This window comes from Anas platyrhynchos, chromosome 2 (genome assembly GCF_047663525.1).
Source record: "Anas platyrhynchos isolate ZD024472 breed Pekin duck chromosome 2, IASCAAS_PekinDuck_T2T, whole genome shotgun sequence".
Lineage (NCBI taxonomy): Eukaryota > Metazoa > Chordata > Aves > Anseriformes > Anatidae > Anas > Anas platyrhynchos.
In genome coordinates this window covers 112,734,740-112,757,808 of record NC_092588.1, presented here as the reverse complement: position 1 = coordinate 112,757,808, position 23,069 = coordinate 112,734,740, and the positions used below count along the sequence as shown (strand labels likewise).

General features: G+C 40.4%; 1 protein-coding gene across 1 annotated transcript in view; it reads left to right on the top strand.

The window, feature by feature from the left end:
• The window catches only part of COL15A1 (collagen type XV alpha 1 chain), a 110,446-nt gene that overhangs the window by 72,234 nt on the left and 15,143 nt on the right, over window positions 1–23,069 (top strand). Inside the window, exons 19-27 of the mRNA XM_072033357.1 lie at window positions 98–160; window positions 2,168–2,245; window positions 2,363–2,398; window positions 6,265–6,318; window positions 6,416–6,475; window positions 8,376–8,444; window positions 11,773–11,814; window positions 16,006–16,051; window positions 17,505–17,603. Coding sequence (XP_071889458.1) covers window positions 98–160; window positions 2,168–2,245; window positions 2,363–2,398; window positions 6,265–6,318; window positions 6,416–6,475; window positions 8,376–8,444; window positions 11,773–11,814; window positions 16,006–16,051; window positions 17,505–17,603 — 547 coding nt within the window. The remainder of the gene's footprint in view (window positions 1–97; window positions 161–2,167; window positions 2,246–2,362; window positions 2,399–6,264; window positions 6,319–6,415; window positions 6,476–8,375; window positions 8,445–11,772; window positions 11,815–16,005; window positions 16,052–17,504; window positions 17,604–23,069) is intronic.

Here is a 23,069-nt window from a genome sequence, read left to right as displayed (position 1 = left end):
TTTCCAGTTACTTAAAACTACATTTAGTAAAACGGTCCAGCTCCATTTTCTCAGCAGAGCTCTCCACCAATTTATTTATGTACTTGATTTTGCTTAGGGCCCTCAAGGACCAAAAGGTGATATTGGTTTGCCTGGACCAAAAGGACCCAAAGGCCAACAGGTAAGAGAAAATGCAAAGGGAAAACTACATGTTACAAAATGTGTTAGATAACAAATCCTTAGTGGCATCATAATGTTTTATGGTTCTAGTTTTATGATTCTAATTTTACTAGGGATTGGGGTGTTAATAAGTTTATGTGAAAAATGTACTAAGTGTGATTTGAAAAACTGATAAACAAAATACCTGATATAATATTACTGAGAACTAATATTTCTGCCCAAGAACTGAAATTCAGCAGTGTAGTATGCTTTATCAAAATATGTTTGCATAAACATCCAGCATGAGGTGACCTCTTCTTGCAAGCTGGTGATCTGTGCCGACAGCCTGGTATTCTAACCAAGGAGACCAAAAAAAAAAAAAAAGAGGAAAAAAAAAAACACAAAACTTTCTTTTTCCTTCCTTGGTACAGAAAGTTTTACCTACACAATGAAGACTGCAGTTTTCCATTCCCCAGAAACAAGAGTAAGACCTGGAAACCTCTTTCCTTAGGGTCCTTTCTCTTATTTTACACAATAGTGTTTATTTTGTGACATTGCTGAGAGGTGACCGAGGCCTGTTCTGTTTTTTTCTTCCCCTTTTCAAGTATTGCTGCTGCTGTTGCATTTTCTTATTCCTCTTCTCATCCATTTGCTGGAAGCATGGATGAGGAACATCTAAGTTATTACAGTCTTGGGGATAACAAAAGCAAAAACACTTCCTGCTTGTATTTATAAAATAACCGACCCGCACTTTCTCACAAGTGGGAATGGTTTGAGAATAATCCCCTTTTGATACATGGGTTCTGGTTTTACCCAGTGCATAAAATGATGGAGCTCAGACTTAAAAACAGTTGTGTGTTTTTTGGCTTGGCGTTGTCTGTTTGCTTTTTTTGGGTTTTGGAGTTTTTTGTTTGTTTGTTTGTTTGTTTTTCTTCTACTATTCACACTGGAAGGAACTCCAAGTTTTGAAGTCATTATATTTTACACCCACGAATGACATAATGATGTTTTTGATGCTGTTTCTGAGGCGTGAATACCAAGTTATGCTCAAGACTGTGATGATCTCAGCAACCACAGACGAAGCTCAACAGACACCAGGGAACATTTCCCTGTAAGGATCATGAGATTATTCTGTTGCAGCCTCTCATCCATGAAATCTCACAAAAAATAAAGTCAATAAAACAAGGGCTCAGGGAGACTCCAAAATATGCCTTAAATCTGCAGGAAATGAAGCTCAATGTAAGTGTTCTAACCTGAGCTATCACTTTAATCAGCAATGCAATTGTTAGTTTCGAGTCAAATTTCTTCCATTAAAGGTCTTGGGAAAGTTAAAAAGCTCAGATTACCTGAGCTAGGAGGAGGAAAGTTACAGCTGAATGATCTAGATCTAGTGGCAACCACGTGTCTGCACTGGAGAACGAGAATTCCTGGTGGTGGTGCCATTATTCAATGAAACCCATTGAAGAAGAGAAACTCAGAGGTTTGTAATTTAAATGCTGCCAATTGGCCTTCCTGAAAGATAATCAGACTGCATCATACCTCAAGGACATAGAAAAAAAGATTCACGCTTTCCTGATAGTCACTCTTTCCACTTAGTGTTTTCAAGAATTTACAATTCCAGCAGTATTTGCTGACAAATATCTAAGCTGTTGGTACACAGGAAGACTCCAATAGCCTGTCTGCCTTTGGCAGAGATCTCTTATGAACACAGCACGTTTCACAGAGACAATTATTTGAGAGCAACTGAAAGTCTTTTTTTTTTTTTTTTTTTAACACAAAAACAAAACCAAGTATTTATACATCTTATGGATATTTACTGTAGTATGGATATTTACCGTAGTAGGATATTTTCAGTTTACCGTATGGTGTTTTAGGAAAGATCAGCCCTACTCCCCCCCGGAATCAATCATACTGTAGTTTTTCTCTCAGAATGTCATGTTTCAAGCAGCAGTAATGCTGCTTTTACTTTTGCTTACTCATTGAGACCTGCTTTGTAAACACTGTAAAATAGCTTTGATGTTAATTGCAGGGTGAAAAGGGAGAACCAGGAGCTATCATTACTGCTGATGGATCTTTAACTGAATTATTAGGAAGAAAAGGGCAGAAGGTGAGTTCATACTGCTTTTTGTTCTTCCAGAATATTTGGTGGCCTTGTTACCATCCACCTCTATTAGATACTGTAAAAGTTCTCATTGTCATTGCTGTGTATGTTCATCCTCAACAGGGTGAAGCTGGAGTGGTGGGACCAGTGGGACCAAGGGTAAGACCTTTCCAAAATTCAGTGAATTCTTTTTTGATTTTGTTTTGGCATTAGAGAGACTAATAATTGTAAAGGTAGTTTGTTTTAACTTTCCATTCCTTCTGAGTAGGAATTGTAAGGTATATTAATGCTTCAGGATGATCAATGTTCTCTAGAAAATAATGTTTTTTACATACATGGTGCTGTAAGTTACTGACTTGATATAGAATATAAGTTATAGTAAAAAAAAAAAAAAAAGGTATCCATTATTTACTAAACAGAGAGTGAGAAGTCTTTTTTCTGAGCTTGTAACTTTCCAGACTTATGAGAAGTGTTTGAGTACACAGCATTTATTTAGCCACAAAAAAAAAAAAAAAAAAAAAAAAAAAAAGACTGAGAGAGAGGCTCTAATTGTTCCCTGTCACTGCCTGAAAGGGAACTAGAAAAAACACAGTCAGGCCTTCTCAGAGATGTGCAGGAAAAAGACGCGCCAATGATCACAGGTTGCAGCAAGGGAAATTCTGAAAAGATATAAGGAAAAAAAAAATCACAAAAGCACCACCATGCCAAAAAAAAAAAAAAAGTGATTAAACAGAAATAGATGCTCGGAGAAATGGTGGATTGCGAAACAAGGTGCTGAACACCATGATCTAACTTGGAAATTTGCCTTGCTTTAAGGGTTGGACTAGATGACCTCTGGAGGTCCCTTTCAATCTAAATTATTCTCCAATTCTATGATTTCTATGATTTACATTTAAACAACTGACTACATCAGCCCCAATTTCTGTAGGAGCCAAGGATTTGCAACTCCCTTGGATTCAGAGCAAGAAGTAAATCAGGCAGTAGCATCGGACCATTTACTGAAAACAGGGTTTAGAAGCCTTATTTCACATACTTGGCCTAATATTTTTGACTCTACACAAAATGTATGAAAGCATAACAAGAAATTAGTTGTAATATATGAACACTTTTCCAGACTCAGTAGTGTTAGAGCAGGAATTCATTTCCTGAAGTCTAATATTCCACAAAGACCAAGGATATTGAGATTTTCAGGTTGCCAAGAGAAGCTGTTGATGCCCCATCTCTGGAGGTGTTCAAGATCAGGCTGGATGGGGCCTTGGCCAACCTGATGTAGTGGGTGGTATCCCTCTCTATGGCAGAGGAGTTAGAGTTATATGACCTTTAAGGTCTCTTCCAACCCAAACCATTCTACGATTTTATGTTTCTATGATTTCTTTGCTTCTGCTTTTGATGTAGCCTAGTCCCTGTTGTACCTAAGTGATTGTTAGTAGCTTTTGTAGTTTCTGTGCATTAAGGTGAACAGGAGATTTTTCCCATCGGTTGCTGTGGTCTTTAGAAGGAGATAACCGGGTGTGCTGAAAAACTGCTTTCTTAAATACTATACATTAAAATGCCTTGAGGGAGCTATCCTAACTTAAGAGAAGGGGAGTTCCTTTTCTTCTCCTTGTATGACTGCAAGATGAGTTTATCCTTTAACTTTGATATAGAATCATAGGATAATTTAGAATGGAAGTGAACTTCAGAGGTCATCTAGTACGCACTTGCTGGCCAAATCAGGTCTAGTTAGCTCAGGGGTTTGCCCAGTCAAGTCTTCAACACCTCTTACAGTGGAGATTCCACAGCCCCTATGGCCAACATGTTCCAGTATATGATAATCTTTAGTTTTAATACTTTTTTCCATATATTTATTTGAAAATTCTCATGTTCTGGCTTGTGTCTCTTGCCTTTCATCTTTTTGCCAGGCACTCTTCAGGACATGCCCTTTTACTATCAGCCCCAAACTCTGAATTTATATTCTCTTTTGTACTGCCATGAGATGTTTCATACAGTTTATCATGAAGGCAAGAGCATTCAGAAAATGTTCTTGCTAGCACTGGTGTGAACTCAGCAGGATAATTTGACACACAGAGCCTGTTTCAAGATTTTTCCCAGCCATTTCCTCTTCTTAGTGTATTCTTAGTGCCTAGAGATTCTTAGTGCAGAACTCTGGTTTGATCATCACTGCTAATAGGCATGATTCCTTTTAGTGTGGTCCAATAGATTAAAAAAAAATCTTTTGTAGTCAGTGGGAGTCCTGTGCAGCATTAATATAGAAATTTCAGAGTGCTTAGCCACACCTTCTGTGGCATAATTTATCAAAGCATTGGTGTCAATAGCTCTGTTCCACTTGGTATGCACTTAAGTTCTGTCAGAAGCTCTCACAGAATCTCTCAGAACCCTCTGAGCTCTGCTATCCATCCAGTTACCAATCCTCCTCACTGTCTACTCATCTAGGCCACACTTCCTGAGCTTCTCTATGAGGATGTTATGGGAGACAATGTCAAAAGTCTTGCTGCAGTCAAGATAGACCACATCCACCGCTCTCCCCTCATCTACCCAGCTAGTTATCTCATCATAGAAGGCTATCACATAGGTTAAGCATGATTTCCCCTTGATGACTATTCCTGATCACCTTCTTATCTTCCACATGCCTGGAGATGCACCTCAAGAAAGAGCTGCTTCATCTTCTTTCCAGAGATGGAGGTGTCTGACTGGCTTGTAGTTGCTTCATCCACCTCTAGGCAGAGCTCCATGCATTCCAGTTGCTCTCTCACATAAAGAGCAATCCCACCACCTTGCCTTCCTGGCCAGTCTTTTCTAAAAAGCACGTGGCCTTCCATGACAGCATTCCAGTCATGTGAAGTATCCCACTATGTCTCCGTGATTGCAATGAGGTCATAGAATCATTGAAACATTAAGGTTGGAAAAGACCTCCAAGATCATCTGATCCAACCGTCCCCCTACCATCAGCATCATCACCCACTAAACCATGTCCCTAAGCACGATGTCCAGCCTTTCCTTAAACACCCCCAGGAATGGGGACTCTGCCAGACCCAGTACAAGGTATTAGAAGATTTACTTTCAGATTTTATGCATCCAATTCATATGTAGCCTTCATCTTCTCCATGTACATGTGGAACAATGAGTGTAGTTAAAATACAAGTGCAATAATTCAAGAAGGCAAATTCTTTAGTATTTCACCAGGCTGAAAAAAAAAGGAAATGTAACTAGAAAAGCTGACTCATAAGTAAAGAGACTGTCTAGACTCTTGTGGTTTTGTTGAGTTTTAGGAAGTTGACTGCAGGTTAAAGCTTGTGGTGTTCACCAGTTTACTGTTTTTTGTTAATCTGTTACCCCTGGCTGCCTAGAAGTCATGTGCTTGCAAATACCAAATCACAGATAATCCATGGTCCTGGACTACTTTTCCTGAGTGACCTGCTTGCCTTTTAGTTCTGAAGTCTCTTTTATCAGTCTTTGTGGTCTGACGGGTAACTCTTGTGTTAAGAAGGATCTGTTTCAATTACCATCCACTTAAGTCCATGTATCCAGGCTGGCAAGAAGTCTGGCACTATAGGAAGCCTCAGTCTAATCCACAGAGATTTCCCCATAGTGTCTGATTCAAAAAAATTAAAAATAAAAAAAAAAGCAGGTGCACAAAGTATACACCTTTAACTGCCTTTTTTCTATTGACTGATATGCTTAATTTTGCTTTGATACATGGCAACTTCGTGTTGAACTACACACATTACAAATGGCAGAAAACTCAGGCTTCATTTCAGATAGCCAGTCTTTTCCAAAACAGACTTCTCTGTTATATGTAGACCTCTCCAGCTTCTTCACTTAGAAGAGCAAATAGAGAGGACATTCTGAGGAAATAGACAGGACATTCTGTGCATTGTGGGCAAATAATCACAGACTGACTTAACACAAATGTAACACTATGCCTCTATTTCTAAATAACCAAATCTGTGCCAAAGATTTCTTCCATACATTATTTGTTCAATTTTATTCTTTTTCTCCACAATCATATTTTCTTTTCTGTCCAGGGACCAATAGGACCTGCTGGACCTAAAGGAGAACTTGGCTTCCCAGGACGACCAGTATGTATTAAGCTCTCAAATGGAATAAAAGTAGGGCAGCTTGGTTCAGGCACCTACTGCACTATTTCTACTCTATTGTTATGTGTACTTATTTCAGGGCCGCCCAGGACTCAATGGACTAAGAGGTGTGAAAGGTGAACGAGGTGAAGCATTAAATGTAAGTTTTTATGTATTACAATTAATTGAAATAAATCTTGTTGAAGTCTGGTTTCTATGAATTTCTTTGAAATGATGATGGGATGAAAAAGCTGAAATTAGCTTGAAATGATTATATGCTTCTGCTATTATTCCTATGTGATAAGAGTCATCACAAAGTCAACTTCTGAGGCCACCTGGACAGTTCTTACAGATATAGATCTTTGTATCAGATCCCAGGTGTAAAAGTTGCATGCAATTCACTGTTAGCATAGGTTGTTCAAATAGAAAATGATCTGGGATTGCCAAATTCTTTCTACAAATACATAGGATCTTCATGGTGTGAAGATACTTCCATAGGCTTTTAGATGTCTTGAATATGTGCAAACAGCATTCAAGCATATCATAATTAAGTGTCATCTTAAGATGATCCTTAAGGGTCCCTTCCAACTCAGGATATTCTATGATTCTATGATTCTATGATCTATCCGACTAACAAGGAGATGGTTGCTGATACCTATTACCTGCTTTGATATTCATGTACATGTATCCAGGATAATGACCACCATACAGTGTTTGCAAGATGATTGCACAAACATGCCCACCTGTATCCTGTAATTATGGAATGACAAGTAATGAATGCTGCAACTCTCTTCTTATGAACAGCAACTCTGTTCTTATGAATAGAATTAAATCAACTGGTCTCATGACAGACATGAAGAATTGTAAAACACATATCAATAAGTACTGCTGAGCATAAGCAGCACGTTTCAGACTAGAGTATTTATTTACTTGGCAGAGTACTTCTTGTAGTTGTTCTGACATCATGGGCTGATCAGTGCTGAAAAAGAAAAATGTACTCTAACCACAACAGCAGGTAATAATAATATTTCATCTATATCTAAGATATGCAGGAAAAAAAAATAGACAAGGGAACCTTACTGCATTACCATAGAAATCATAGGAAGGTTGGGATCAGCAAGGTATTAGAAGAGATGATCTAGTCAATAGAAATTTAGTTGCTGGAAGATGAAGCCTGGCAGATTAGACAAATTCTAACTAGACAAAAAAGACAGAAAAGATGACTAGCCTCTGGCAGAAAACAAAAAATAGATTTTCAATTTCTCCATATCTTTAAACAGTGTCAAGGTTAATTTTCTGGAATGTCTCCCCTAGCCAAACAAAATCCATTAAAGCAATTGTTATCAGATGAAGTTTATCAGGATGGGCCATTAAAGCAAACAGGCAAGCAAAACAGGTTGCACGTTCTAATAGTTTTTCCTTCAGTGCTTGGGGAAGATAAAATCCAATAGATCCAATAGAATAGTTATTTATGTGGTGACATATGACACCTTACTGAAGTGTGCATCAATGTAGAGTGAAACATGGACATGTCATGGTGCCAAATTTTTAAATGACACAGTAAAGACTTGGCATAGTTTTTGTAAAGGGCAGTCATGCCTCCAGTGTAGCAGGATTCCTTGAAGATGCTAATTAGTGTATACTTATCTGACAGACACTTTGAAATATATGAATCTCATCAGTCCTGAGAGTTCCAGGCCAGTCTTGAAGACCTAATTATCCTTAGATGGTAGAACCACTGACTTTAATTTAGTTTCAACTTATAGTGCTTTTGGGCTTGGGAGTTGGATGTTTGTTTGCTTGCTTATTTTTCCCTGGAAATAGCAATTTTAGGCTGCTTTGTTCTCCATAGAGTACTTTAGGCTAAATATTAAAATTCACCTTCCAGCTTAGGTTGGTCGCTCTAACTGAATGCTCAGCCTTCCTTCAAGCCATTTCACATATAACTTCTTGGTTAAACAGAGCCTTCTAAGCCCCTTGTCCTTCCTTCCCTAGGCCCAGTTGTACTGCATATGAAAAGATCTGTATAATGTCTTCCGTACTTCACTTTCTTTTACCAGGGCATGCCTGGCTTGCCTGGACCCCCAGGGCCCCCTGGACGTCCAGGACGTATAGTTTACATCAAAGGAGTAAGTACACTGAACAAACAGTTTCTGTTCTGTCTCTGTAGCAGCAATGTACTGTTCTTAAAATGGTTTGCAAAGTGAAACCTCAAAACTTGTTTCAGGCAACAGCATTTACTGTGGGCCACCTTGCTTGCATGCGTAGGAAGAAATTTCATAACAAGAGTATGGAGTAATTGCCTGAGGTGACTCAGAAATTAAAACTTATATTCCCGTTTTAAAGAAAAGGTACGGCATCGAAGAAGCTTCCAGGGTGGAATGTAGCTGCACCACACAGAAGTTCCTTAAGCTTCCAACCTTAGATGTTGATCACACCAGGGGAACTTTGTGTGCTGACTCTAAGAGGAACTGTGTGGTGGGTGGGGCAGAGTGGAGACACCATAGCCAGGATCTGTGATAAGATGCGAACTTGATTGTTCTTGAGCACACTGAAACCGATAAGCTGCACATTTGGTATCCTGGGCCAATAGTCTGTCATATTTTTGACAAAATGCTGTCCTTTTCATGAACTTTACTAATTATAATATCATTATAATACCAAAACACACCTCCATTCCAAAGGCTACCCACCTCCAAGGTGTAACCATGCCTCACTGAGCTTGTGCTAAAATTTTTTTCTAGTCTATACCTTTAAAAGCAAAGAGAGAAAATTTTGAACCATTCATAACAAAGGTACGCATGGCTAGAGTCACTCAAACCCCACCTAAAATGTAGAAAATAATATAAATTAGCTTAAGGAAGACAGGATGTTAGGGATGATACCATCATGTAAGGAAAGATACCTTCTGACTTCTGGGATCAGTCAACTGACTGGGTAAGATCTGAACACTTGGTTATGTCAAGTGCCTCCCTAGGAAACTTAGAAATCTTTATAGAGTTGCTTTATATTTTTTAATGTGTTTGTAGCCAGACTGTGTTACTCATATTTTTGGTATTTGCACATACTTTGCAGATGGTGAATTTATCACCAGCAATCCAAAGATGTGTACCTGTTCCTTCAATAAATTGTACAACTCATTAATCTAGCTGTGGTAGTTCTGATTGAACATGACCAAACTCTTTAAGTGTGGCTGTTGTAGTTCATGGAACGCAACAAGACCGAGGGTGTATTACGTTATTTGTGCATCCATAATAGTGATAGTTCAGTACCCTGAATGTGACAGACATAATGACTAATTGGGCATCACTGTGAACTACTTTAGGCTTTAACGCTACAAAGAGCCACTGTGATGTAAGAACTTTGCCCCACACATATAGACTGGGACATGCTGCAACTCTGTTCTTATGAACAGAATTCATTCAACTGGTCTCATGACAGACATGAAGATAGACACAATAATAAGTACTGAGAGATCTCGGATGACTGGAGATTTGAAAACGTGATGTCCATCTATAAGGGCCATAAGGAGGACCCAGGGAACTACAGGCCTGTCAGCCTGACCTCGGTGCCAGGAAAGGTGATGGAGCAGGTCATCTTGAATGCAATCACACAGCATACACAGGACAACCAGGCCCAGCCAGCATGGGTTCATGAAAGGCAAGTCCTGCCTGACCAACCTCATCTCCTTCTATGACCAGGTGACCCACCTGGTGGATGAGGGAAAGGATGTATTCTGCCTAGACTTCAGCAAATCCTTTGACACAGTCTCCCACAGTATTCTCCTGGAGATGCTGGCAGCCCATGACTTGGACAGGTACACTCTGCTGGGTTAAAAACTGGCTGGATGGCTGGGCCTAGAGAGTAGTGGTAAATGGAATGAAATCCAGTTGGTGACCGAACAGTCACAAGTCATGTTCCTCAGCGGTCAGTGTTGGGGCCTATCCTCTTTAATATCTTAGTGGTCTGAGAAAAATCTCAATAATTTTTTCAGACAGGGTCTTCTGTGAAGCTATTTTATTTTCAAGTGCAATGGTGGGCATCCTGCAAGCAGGAGCACCTAGTAAAGGTCTATATACACCATAACATTATATTCCCTATTACCCGACACTTGATTCCTCCCCTGTTTCTTCATCGGCTGAGTACTACAGGTTCACAAACTACTCAATGCCTTTCTATACCACACATGTACAATTTTATTTGACCAAATGTTAATTTCTCCTTTTCCTTTTTTTTTTTTTTCTTTCTTCTGTTGTGACCAGAGGGCCCGTGATTTTTGTTTTTACTGATTTCACACTGCTTGTCCTGTTTTTCTTAGCTATCCTCTCTTCAATATTTTCTCTTCAGTATCTTTATAAATGATCTAGATGAGGGGATTGAGTACACCCTCAGTACGTTTGGAGACGATGCCAAGTTAGGTGCATGTGTTGATCTGCTCAAGGGTAGGAAGGCTCTGCAAAAGGATCTGGATAGGCTGAACCGATAGGCTGAGGCCAACTGTATGAGGTTCAACAAGGCCAAGTGCCGGGTCCTGCACCTGGGGCACAACAACCCCAAGCAGTGCTACAGGCTGGGAGATGAGTAGCCGGAAAACTGCCAGGCAGAGAAGGTCCTAGGAGTATTGGTTGATAGTTGGCTGAACATGAGCCAGCAGTGTGCTCAGGTGGCCAAGAAGGCCAACAGCATCCTGGCTTGTATCAGAAACAGCATAGCCAGCAGGACTAGGGAAGTGATTGTCCCCTTGTACTCTGATCTGGTGAGGCAGCACGTTGAGTGCACGTTGAGTGTTTAGTTTTGGGCCCCTCTCTATAGGAAGGACATCAAGGTGTTCAAGCGTGTCCAGAAAAGGGCAATGAAACTGTTGAGGGGTCTAGAACATGAGTCTTATGAGGAGAGGCTGACATAGCTGGGGTTGTTTAGCCTGGAGAAAAGGAAGCTTAGGGGTGACCTTATTGCTCCCTACAACTATCTGAAAGGAATTTGTGGGGAGCTGGGAGTCAGCCTCTTCTCACAGATAGCTAGTCATAGGACAGGAGGGAATCACCTCAAGTTGTGCCAGGGGAGGTTTAGGTTAGAAATTAGGAGACATTTCTTCTCAGAAAGAGTAGTCAGTCATTGAAATATGTTGCCCAGAGGGGTGGTGGTGTCACCATCCCTGGGGATGTTCAAGGAAAGGCTCAACCTGGTGCATAGGGACATGGTTTAGTGAGTGACATTGGTGGTAGGGGGACAGTTGGACCAGATGATCTTGGAGGTCTTTTCCAACCTTAATGTTTCTATGATTCTATGCTGACAGAACCATGAGAGCTCCCAGGAAGAAAACAGGACTCTGTGAGGTGCTGTTTTTTACTTTCAAGTTTTGTCTTGTCATGTCTATTAGATCTAACTGTTTGGTGTGTTTTCTGGAATATTATTGCCTACATTCATTAAACTTATTTCCCTTCTTATTTTCAATAGACAGTTTTCCCAGTATCTCGCAGACCTCATTGCAAGATGACAGTAAGTCACACACAGAATTTGCTCGTAGCAAGATGCATGCCCATGACAATACATAACCAAAACAGCTACATGCATAACTACAGTATCTCTGCAGCTTTACTCCCCCTGCCTTCTGCTGTACACCAGGGAGATGTTTTACCTAGTCTTCAAGATAACAGATTTTCAAATGTTTAAATATTCAAAGTTAGCCACATGTATAACAGAACTAACTGGAACCTTTTGCTTAAAGCACTTTGATTACTTGGTTGTCTGAACTCTTTTAATGGCTTTCAGAGCTCCATGTTTCCATAGATTGAGAGTTGCTTTGGGGAGTGAATATTTATACATACATGTACATGCATCTTTCAGACGTACATATAAATAATGTCTCCACATTGTTATGTCTTTTGCTGTTTTCAATTTCTCCGTCCAAAATAAGACACCTTATATATTTCAGTCTGGCATAAAAAGTGTGTCAGAAAAGAAAAATCACAGTCCTTATTTGACCCTCAATTGCAGACTATTCACATATAATTCATGACTGGAGTGTTGTAATGGAAGCATACAGGCTATTTAGGAAGGACAGACAGGGGAGATGAGGAGGGGATATCAACAGATACCAACCACCTTGATATCTGTTGGATAGACAACACAGCAAGCCATAAGCAATCCAAAAGGTTCCCAGAAGGTATTGATGATAATTTCCTTCTCCGAGTCATAGAGGAGCCAATGAACAGAAGTGATATGCTGGACCTCGTTCTCACCCATAGGGAGAGGCTTTGGGGAAATATGAAGGTAAAAGAAAGCCATAGCTGCAGTGACCATGAAATGGTGGAGTTCAAGATTCTTAGGTCAGTGCACAGCAAACTCACAACCCTGGACTTTGGGAGAGCAGACTTGGAACTCTTCAGGGATCTGCTTTGTAGAGTACTGTGGGATGAAGCCCTAGAGAGAAGAGAGGCCCAAGAAAGCTAGTTAATACTCAAGGATCACCTCCTCCAAGCTCAGGAGCAATGCATCCCAACAAGGAGGAAGTCAGGCAAAAATGCCAGGAGGCCTGCATGGATAAACAAGGAGCTCCTGGAAAAGGTAAACACAAAAAGGAAGCCTACAAAGGATAGAAGCAAGGACAAGTAGCTTGGAAGGAATACAGAGACATTGTCCAAGTAGCCAGGGGTCAAGTTAGGAAAGCCAAAGCCCAGACAGAATTGAATCTGGCCAGGGACAATAAGTGCAACATGAAGGGCTTCTACAAGTACATCGGTGATAACAAGAAGAATAGGAAAGATATGAGCCTTCTGCTGAAGGAAATGGAGACCTGGTTACCCAGGATATGGAGAAGGCTGAGGTACTCAATGACATTTTTGCTTCAGTCTTCACCAGCAAGTGCTCTAGCCACATCACCAAATTCACAGAATCCAAAGGCAGGGGCTGGGAGAATTAAATGTTTCCCACTGTAGGAGAAGATTAGGTTTAAGACCTTCTAAGGTACCTGAATGTGCATGAGTTGATGAGATGCGTCTGAGGGTCCTGAGGGAACTAGCAAGATTAAGTTGCTAATCCACTATCTATCGTATTTGAAAAGTCATAGCAGTCTGATGAAGTTCCCAGTGACTGGAAAAGAGGAAAGACAACCCTCATTTTTAAAAAGGGAAAAAGAAAGACACAGAAAAATACAAGCCACTCAGTCTCACCTCTGTCTCCAATAAAATCACAAAGCAGATTCTCCTGGAAAATGTTCTAAGGCACTTGGAAAACAAAGAGGTGATTGATGACAGCCAACATGGCTTCACTAATAGCAAATCATTCCTGAAAAATTTGGTGGCCTTCTAAGACAGGGTTACAGCACTAGTGGATAAGGGAAGAGCAACTGATGGCAACTACCTGGACTTGTGCAAAGCATTTGGTACCGTCCCACACAACAGTCTTGTCTCTAAAATGTTGAGACATGGATTTAATGGATGGACCACGTGGTGGGTAAGGAATTAGCTCAATGGTCATACTAAAAGAGTTGCAGTCAATGGCTCAATACCCAGGTGGAGAACAATAGTGACTGATGCCCTTGGGGTCTGTATTGGGACCAGTATTATTTACAGATATGGATTTGTCCATGTCACTTGTTGGTGACATGGACAAAGGGATAGAGTGCCCCTCAGCAAGTCTGTGTGTCTTAGAAAGCTGGAGAGGGACTCTCTTTCAGGGACTATACTGAAAGGAGAAGGGGTAATGGTTTTAAACTAAAAGAAGTGTTAAAGATCATATTTGATACGACCCAATCTAGTGGAGGATATCCCTGCCTATGGGAGGGGGTTTCAACTAGATAATCTTTAGGGTCTCTTACAACCCAAATCATTCTATGATAAAAAATTATCACAAGAAAGCCACCAGGTGAAGCTCTGCCACACTTTTCCAAAGTAAATGACAACACCCTTCATTGTCTTCAAAGGAACTGTTATTTCATACTCAGTGCCAAAAGAAAGGAAAGAGTTTTCATGTTTTCAGAACACTTTGATGCAATTTTTGCTTAACATGTCATGGAAATCACATCCTACAATGAACTGTGGACACAGTTTAATCCTGGGATTACTCTTCCTAGGACAATATTATACTGCTAACCTGTGGGCTACATACTTGGAAAGGATTCTGTCTTTGAACACCACGGTCTTCCCCTGAATAGTCTGATGCATGGTATGGCTGCTCTAGTTTTCTGTTAGACAGTATAGTTCAAAATAGTACTGTGCTCTTCTCTTCCAGTTTCCATTATAGTCCTTTTTTACTCATATTAGAAAAGCAGCTCTTGACTTAGACTATACTAGATGCATTGACACTCATCACACCATTTACTGTTCAAGAAAGATTTATCCCAGGTAATGTATCTTTCTGATCTTTCTGTTAATTAATGATAAATAGTCATTACTCCATGGTAATTTCACATTCCTATGGGTTTGGCCCACTATTGTAGACATCATTTTACCTCATTGAATTCCTCCCTTAAATCTTCCTATTCCTACTGTATAACATTCTGGTATGTTTTTCTCACATTCACACAAAAGTTCTGGGTTAGTCAGCCTCATCTCTGAAACCTGACTGGACTGCACCGAGCAACCTGCTGTAGTTGATCCTGCTCTGGGCTAGATAACTTCCAGAAATCCCGTCCAAACTCAAGTTTTGGATGCCTCTCTATGGAATGATTCAAACAATGCAAACCTATTTTAGCTGAGTTTCAGATAATAATAAAAAGTCACTTTTCAATAAGGTTATAATCACTGAATAATAAAAGTGAATTTTACATGTAAAAGTAATAAAGCCAGTAGTTATAAATACCTCTTCATGCATCTGAATACACTAGATAGCTTTGACATACATTTGTGGATAATCTAAACCTTTCCAAGTATATAGATAAGTCTGCTGCACATGCCTATATAAATGTATATCCATAAAGAACTACAGACTAAATCTCATAAGTGTTCTTCATGTGAAGTGAATTTCTGAATTTAAAGGAGCTATCCATGTGACTGAAGACTCCTAAGAGCTAATACTGCAGTATTAGCCATATGCAGCACACATATGTTTGATTTTCTTTGTATGCTTGTTTAAATTCATATAAATAGTACTAGTTAGTACTAAGGTCTGTCTATTTCCAAGCAGTGTGCCACATTTTAATTCCTGCACTGTCCTTGTTTTGAAGACAGGTGGTAGAAGTATTGTTACAGGGGAATTGACTCAGAATAGGATACACTAAAATAAGTTTCTCCCCATTGTGATTTCAATGCATCTGGAGTATAGGTCAACATCAGAGAGTAGGCCTAGCCATGGTCTGATGAAAAAATTACAACTATATTCTGTTATCATACAATCAAATATCAAATCCTGCTTTCAAATGCAGTGATGTAAATTTAGAATTGTTCTTGGAGATTAAGTCTTCTGATGTTTCTCTAGCATGACTGAGACTGGGATTTGCTAGTGCCTCCAAAGTGCATGCTGTTATGCTCTTACTGAAAGCATGTTGCATGCTTAAGATAGCACAATCCTGAAAAAGGCTTGATTAGTTAATACTCGAAACCTGCCAAACTGGAGATGAGCACAGAGTGCTGTTATAACACTTACTGTGATAGCATGCAAATATTCCAGCCTTTCCAGTCACACTAAGTGATGCACTTCCATCAATTAATGTGTATAGATAAGTTCTAATAGATTTCTTTTTGTATGTAGGTGAGCGCTACTTACCCTGGGAATGAAGAAGCTCTTAATGTCCAAGGTGAGTAATTCTTGCAGCATGGTTTAAATAAACTGTTCTTATTATGAACAAAAAACACCTTTTTTTTTTTTTTGGGGGGGGGGGGGGTGTTGCGTAACTGGTTTCATGAGAAAAAAAAAAAAAGAATGATAGTCTCACTTGTTCTGCTGAATCCATAATATCATATCTTGATATCTTGGTCCATTCTCAACATGCAGGCCAAAGAATAAATGAGTATAGGGATACACTTCAAAGGCTAGCTTATAAATTGAGCAGTGGATGAGGGAAAGGTTGTGGATTAGGTCTACATAGACTTCAGTATGACTTATGACACCATTTCCCACAGCATTCTCCTGTAAAAACTGGCTGCTCAAGGCCTGGACAGGTGTACGCTTCATTGCATTAAAAACTGTTCTGGTGGCTGGGTCCAAAGAGTCATGGTGATTGGAGAAATATCCATCCAGAGGCCAGTCACAAGTGGAATCCCCCAGGGATCAATACTGGGGCCCATTCTCTTTAATATCTTTATCAGTGATCTGGATGAGAAGATCGAGTGCACCCTCAGTTAGTTTGCAGACAACACCAAGTTGGGCACAAGTGCTGATCTGCTCGAGGGTAGGAAGGCTACACAGAGGGATTTGGATAGGCTTGACTGATGGGTCGAGGCCAACTGTATGAGGTTCTACAAGGCTAAGTGCTGGGTCCTGCATTTGGGGCACAACAACCCCAAGCAATGCTACAGGCTGGGAGAAGAGTGGTTGGAAAGCTATGCAGAGGAAAAGGAACTGGGGCTGTTGGTTGGTGCTTGCCTGAATATGAGCTGGCAGTGTGCTCAGGTGGCCAAGAAGGCCAAAGATACCCTGGCTTGCTATCAGAAAAAGTGTGGCCAGAAGGATTAGGGAGGTGATCGTCCCCCTGTACTCTGCTCTAGTGAGGCTGCACCTCGAGTACTGTGTTTAATTTTGGGCCTCTCACTACAAGGACATTGAGGCCCTGGAGAGTGTCCAGAGAAGGGCAATGAAGGGTGAAGTGTCTGGAACACAAGTCTTATGAGGAGCAGCTGAACATTACAGATACTATTTTTTTTCAAAATCTAGAGATAGCAGTTTTGGTATCAAAATCATAATGTAAGAACCATTTCTGCTCTTGCCCCATGAAATTCACAAATGCAATGAGAACAGGTTGGTTCAGAGGGTCAAAGGCTAGGTGATTAAGGAAAGGAGAGTGAAAGACTGATCTGTAAAAGAAAGATTATTTTGTACATGTTGGGATTGATAAACAAGAGAGGACAATGAGCCAGCCAGCCATTCAATATTAATGAGAACAGTGAGACAAGCATATAGGGAGTGGAATTAAAAGCCCTGCACGTATGAAAAATCTGCTCTTACTATCAGTGGTTTGGTTGTTACTTCTGCAGTCTCTGTTGCTTGAAAGTTCTCGTGAATTTTGTTTCATTGTGATGCTTTTATGACAGGTGCTAAAGGAAACAGAGATTGCTGGGGACTGCAGTCCACTGGGGGTTCACCAGACTTAAAAGGAGAAAAGGGAGACAGAGGTGATCCAGGACCACCAGGTATACTAAATCAGATATGTCACTGATACCCTCTAAAGGATCATGTGTTTAACTTAAAAGCAGTACAGCAAAGTACCTTTACCTGCCTAAAGACACACTTATTTTCTTGCTGAACTGAGGTGCAGAACAACAAAGCCTGTAATGTATCCTCTGAAAAGAACTATCTGTACTGCACATTTGTGAACCTATTATGAGTGTGTTCAGTACATGAACAGATATTGAAATGTATCTTGCTGGTTAGAGATTTTCTGACATCTTAGAAGAACATCACACCCACTTCCTGAGACATTATTTTGTTGTCAGAGTTTTGTTTTGAGCCAACTGGACTAAAATGCAGTGTTATCCCTTCCAGGACAACATACCTCTGCATTCTGATTTCAAGGCAGCCATTTGTTGGTGATAGTCCCAATTCCAGAACTCGACCACCTCCATTTCAACCAACTTTTTAATATTCTATGCTTTATTTGCCATAATCATGAAAAGTATGAGAGCTAAATTATCAATTCACTTGTGCTAGGAGCATCACAACAGATGTTGCTTACCAAAGATTTACTTTTCTATATCAAAAGTTGATACATATTGCTAATTCTTACACATTCAAAAATAGTTATAGAAACAAGCATCTATTTGAAAAGATTGCTATTACAAATTCTTCCTTTTTACTATATTTTTTGAAATCTCATATACTGAGATAAGGCTTTGGTCAGTGCCAGCAATCATTCAAAATAGAAGAAGCTGTACATCAAATTAATGTTCCTATACCATATTTATAATATTTGTCCTCTAATGTGTTCATAATTAATACAAAATTGTATATACATGGATATTTTGTCTTTGTTCCAAAGCCACAGTTCTGTTGACTTAAGATATTTGGTTATTTTTATGAGGACATCTGTTTGTTGTAATCAAATCTGCTTTCTTGTCTTGTCCTTATTAATCTTCATTCTGATCAATGTCCAGTGCTCTGACGTAGCAGTTAGTGCTTCCTCATCATCAATAGACTTATAAAAAAAAAAAAAAAAAAGGAGCAAGAAAGATTTCTATACAGAGGTTAAGATTCTGTTCTTCTGTGCTGGTTTATCCACTGTCAATGTCTGTTAATTCCCAGACTTTGTATTTAATGTAGTTCAATGTCCTACAGTTACTTTTGTCTGTACCTGATGATTTCAGGGGTACTTCTGAAGCAGAGGATTATGCTTATGATTTTGTTATAAAACTGCAACTAGAGAGGATGGAGAAAATTATACAATAATTCTGGTTAAACTCTCTTGTTTAAATCTTCCTCCTAAAAGAATGTCAGCTGATGTAACTGCTAAAATGTTCTTTTATACAAATCCATTCTGTAGGTCTTATAGATACCTACACAACCTTTGACAATGGAAATTCGCAATTCAGAAATTGCAGGATAGTAGAACATGATAGTATAGGAAATTTTCAAAACCTTCTTTGGGGACAGACAATTGAAGGTCCTTCCAGTTCACTATCTGTTGAGTCACAGCAATCTGAAAAGCTTTCTGAACTCTGCCATTTATTCATCCAGTGGATTTATTTTTCCTCTACCCCAAATGTCATCCCTCTAACCTTACAGACAGACTCCATTAATTGATAGCTTGCAAAAACATGAAGCCAGCATAGAAAGCATGGATATTTGGCAGGCCGCAATTTATATAACTACTCTGTATAAAGGCAGGTATAGTGAGTATCCAGAACATAGGCACAGTGTTCCAATCATATATGCAACATTCCAACACAACATCATTATTTCTGGCTGAAGGAATACTGTCTGAGGCCATGTAAGGAAACCCATTTAGAGACAGAGGAGAAGAATTCATGGTATCATAATCTCAGACCCAGTTGCCTAAAGTTGAAGATCTGCTCATCTAAAATGCAGTGTTTATTGCAGTACACTGGCATTTGATCCTTCCTTCCTGCCAGGCCACATTCATACCTGGCATTCTGGACAAGTTTCAATACTCATCCAAATCCACCCTTTTTCTTGTTTGTCCTGAGACTTTCTTTTCTTTATGAAGAAGTTTCACCCTCCTTCTCATGAATACTGAAAGGAATGGAATTAAAGGAAAAGCAGATGGGGAACAAGACAGCATCTCACTGGGCAAGCACTAATTCCTGTAATGAATTTTGTTGCTCCAGGGACTGAGTTCATTTATAAATCAGATCCCAGATCAGAAAGCATCACGGCTTTCTCTAAAAGAAAGGGCACCAAAGTTCTGTAACTTTATGATCATTGTGAGGTGTGATTTTGCTATTGATAATGCCCATGCAAAGTGCTATTAGTCCGTTTCAGCAACATCAGAAAACAAAGCAAAATGAAAATGTCTGGTCTGCCAGCACAGGCTATGCAATTAGCATGTTTCCCTCTGGTTGGTGTTAAGATCCCCAAAGGTCCTACAAAAAATTGCCTATCAGCCCTCCACTGAATATCTAGAGAAGAGGACTGGACTAGGTGAACCCTTGAGAAGTCATGTCAGGCAAACTTCTCTGGCTGTGTAAACCAAACAGGGCCAGGACATGAGATCGTTGTCCTGCAGTTTAAATGTTAGCATGTTTCCTGGCCAACATTTGGCCTAAAATAAATAACACTTTCCAAGACCATGGGAGACAGCTTAACTGAAGGATTGGTACAATAGGCTGTATGGATAACTTTCTCCTGTTTTGGGAGTGTGGAAGACAGTTTAGCTGTATGGATAAAAGCTATGCTATTTGATCATGGGGCTAAAGAGGTAGGAGTACCAGTATAGGTAGAGCTAGCCTTAAGCTCCCGGATCACAGTTCCTCTATCCTTTCTGAAGCCACTCCTGTTTTTCCACTGGTTCCCTACCACGAGTTTTTGGGTTCTATTTTAGAGTGATGCCCTCCCTATTCCTCACATACTTTGCATAGACCTAGTCTGCTTGAAAGATCTCCTAGGAAAAATCCTAAAATATTACCCAACACAGAAATTAATACTAAGCAACATCTGAGAAGGACACCTACCAATATACCTGTCTATTCTCCATCCCCTCTCATAGATTGAGCAATAGCTGTCAGGATTCAAATAAAATCAAAATAGCTACCACACTGGCAATACATTTCTGTCCCAGAGTACAGATGTATACACTATCTACATATCTACGTTATCTGAGATAATATACTGAGATCTGAGACCTATGGCTGGAACAGTGTTGCACCCAAAGTTCAGAACACATTTGAAGAAATGGCAGCCTCCATGGCTGCCAGGAGGGCCATGGCAACCAGGAGGGCCAACCGTATCCTGGGGTTCATCAAGCACGGCATTGCTAGTCAGTTGAGGGAAGTGATTGTCTCGCTCTACTCTGTGCTGGTGCAGCCTCACCTCGAGTACTGTGTGCAGCTCTGGGCACCACAGTACAGAAAGGACATTAAACTGTTGGAGAGTGTCCAGACGGACAAAGTACTAAGATGGTGAAGGGCCTAGAGGGGAAGACATACGAGGAGCAGCTGAGGTGACTAGGCCTGTTCAGCCTGGAAAAGAGGAGGCTGAGGGGGAATCTCATCATGGTCTACAGCTTCCTCACGAGGGGGAGTGGAGGGGCAGGTGCTGACCTGTTCTCTTTACTGACCAGTGATAGGAAATGGCATCAAACTGTGACAGAAGAGCTTCAGGCTGGATATCAGGAAGAGGTTCTTCAATGAGAGGGTTGTAACACACTGGAGCAGACTCCCCAGGGAAGTAGTCACTGCACCAAGCCTGTTGGAGTTTAAGAAGCATTTGGACTGTGCTCTTAGTCATGTGGTCTGAATTTTTGGATAGACCCATGTGCTGCCAGGAGTTGGGCTCAATGATCCTTATGGGTCCCTTCCAACTCGGGATATTTTATGATTCTATGAAAATGTCCCCAGCTGTTACTGGCAGCTGTAAAACATTCATTTTCCAAGTGTATCCCAAACAAAGAATATTTGAAGACTTCTTAGACTTGTGCTGGCTTGACTGCTTTGGCTGACCACCATTGGCAGACAACACAGCACAGCTGTTACAACCATTGGTACTGGTACTGGTTTTTCTTGCAGAAAAATGTCAAAGAACAGTTGTTCTGTGATCAGCAAAATGGCAGTAAACTTGGTTCTTTTTCTTGTTGGTTATGTGTGGCCAGCAGGACTAGGGAAGTGATTGTCCCTCTGTACTCAGCTCTAGTGAGGCCACACCTCGAGTACTGTGTTCAGTTTTGGGCCCCTCACTACAAGAAGGACATTGAAGTACTCGAGCGAGTCCAGAGAAGAGCAATGAAGCTGTTGAAGGGTCTGGAGAACAAGTCTTACAAGGAGCGGCTCAGGGGGCTGGGCTTGTTTAGCCTGAAGAAGAGGAGGCTCAGGGGTGACCTTATCACACTCTACAGGTACCTTAAAGGAGGCTGTAGCAAGGTGGGCGTTGGTCTGTTCTCCCACATGCCTGGTGATAGGATGAGGGGGAATGGGCTAAAGTTGCTCCAGGGGAGGTTCAGGTTGGATATTAGGAAGAACTTCTTCACCAAATGGTTGTTAGGCATTGGAACAGGCTGCCCAGGGAAGTGGTTGAGTCACCATCCCTGGAGGTCTTTAAAAGACGTTTAGATGTAGAGCTCAGTGATGTGGTTTAGTGGAGGACTTGTTAGTGTTAGGTCAGAGGTTGGACTCGGTGATCATGGAGGTCTTTTCCAACCTAGATGGTTCTGTGATTCTGTGAAAGTGTCCTTGCACAAAAGATAGTACAACTGTAATTCATTCAGAAGTGGGCTGGTACTGACTGCTACCCCATTGCTTGCAAAACATATGGAATGCTCTTTTGTTAAAGGGTAAGGAAGTTTGGCAGGACCTAAACCCCCTTGTGTTCCAGCTTGTCCTCAGATATCTGAGGGGCTGGTCTTAGATTCTGAGTGATGCCCAAGTGGCACTATAAGTCCAGTTGCATTCAATATACCATGATCACAGTTGCACAAATAGCACAATCAGCACTATAAGGTTTGGCCACATTAATTACAATCACGGCTTCACAAATAGTACAATACATCTTCAGTCTAGTAAATGACAGGTGTAGTTTTTTGAAGCAACAAGAGTATAGGTTATTTTGGATTGCTGGTGATAAATACACTGTCTGCAAAACGTGCAAATACCAAGAATATAAGAAACACAATCAACTACACATGCTAACTTATGAAACAACTCTGTAGAGAATGCTAGGTTGCCTGGGGAAGCACTCAGTACAACCAAGAGTTCGAATCTCACCCAATAGGCGTTCCTGCAGGAGGGTAAGAGACGTTCAGCCCATCAACTGATCCCAGAAGTCATCAATGTCCTTCCAACTTGTCTATGATGGTGTCTTCCCCTGACATTTTCCTCTCTTGAGCTATTTTTTTTAACTATTTTCTTACTTTTAGGTGGAGCTTGTCATACAAGCTCCACCTAAAAGTAAGTGACTCTAGTCACTAAAAGTATAGTGACTCTAGTCATACA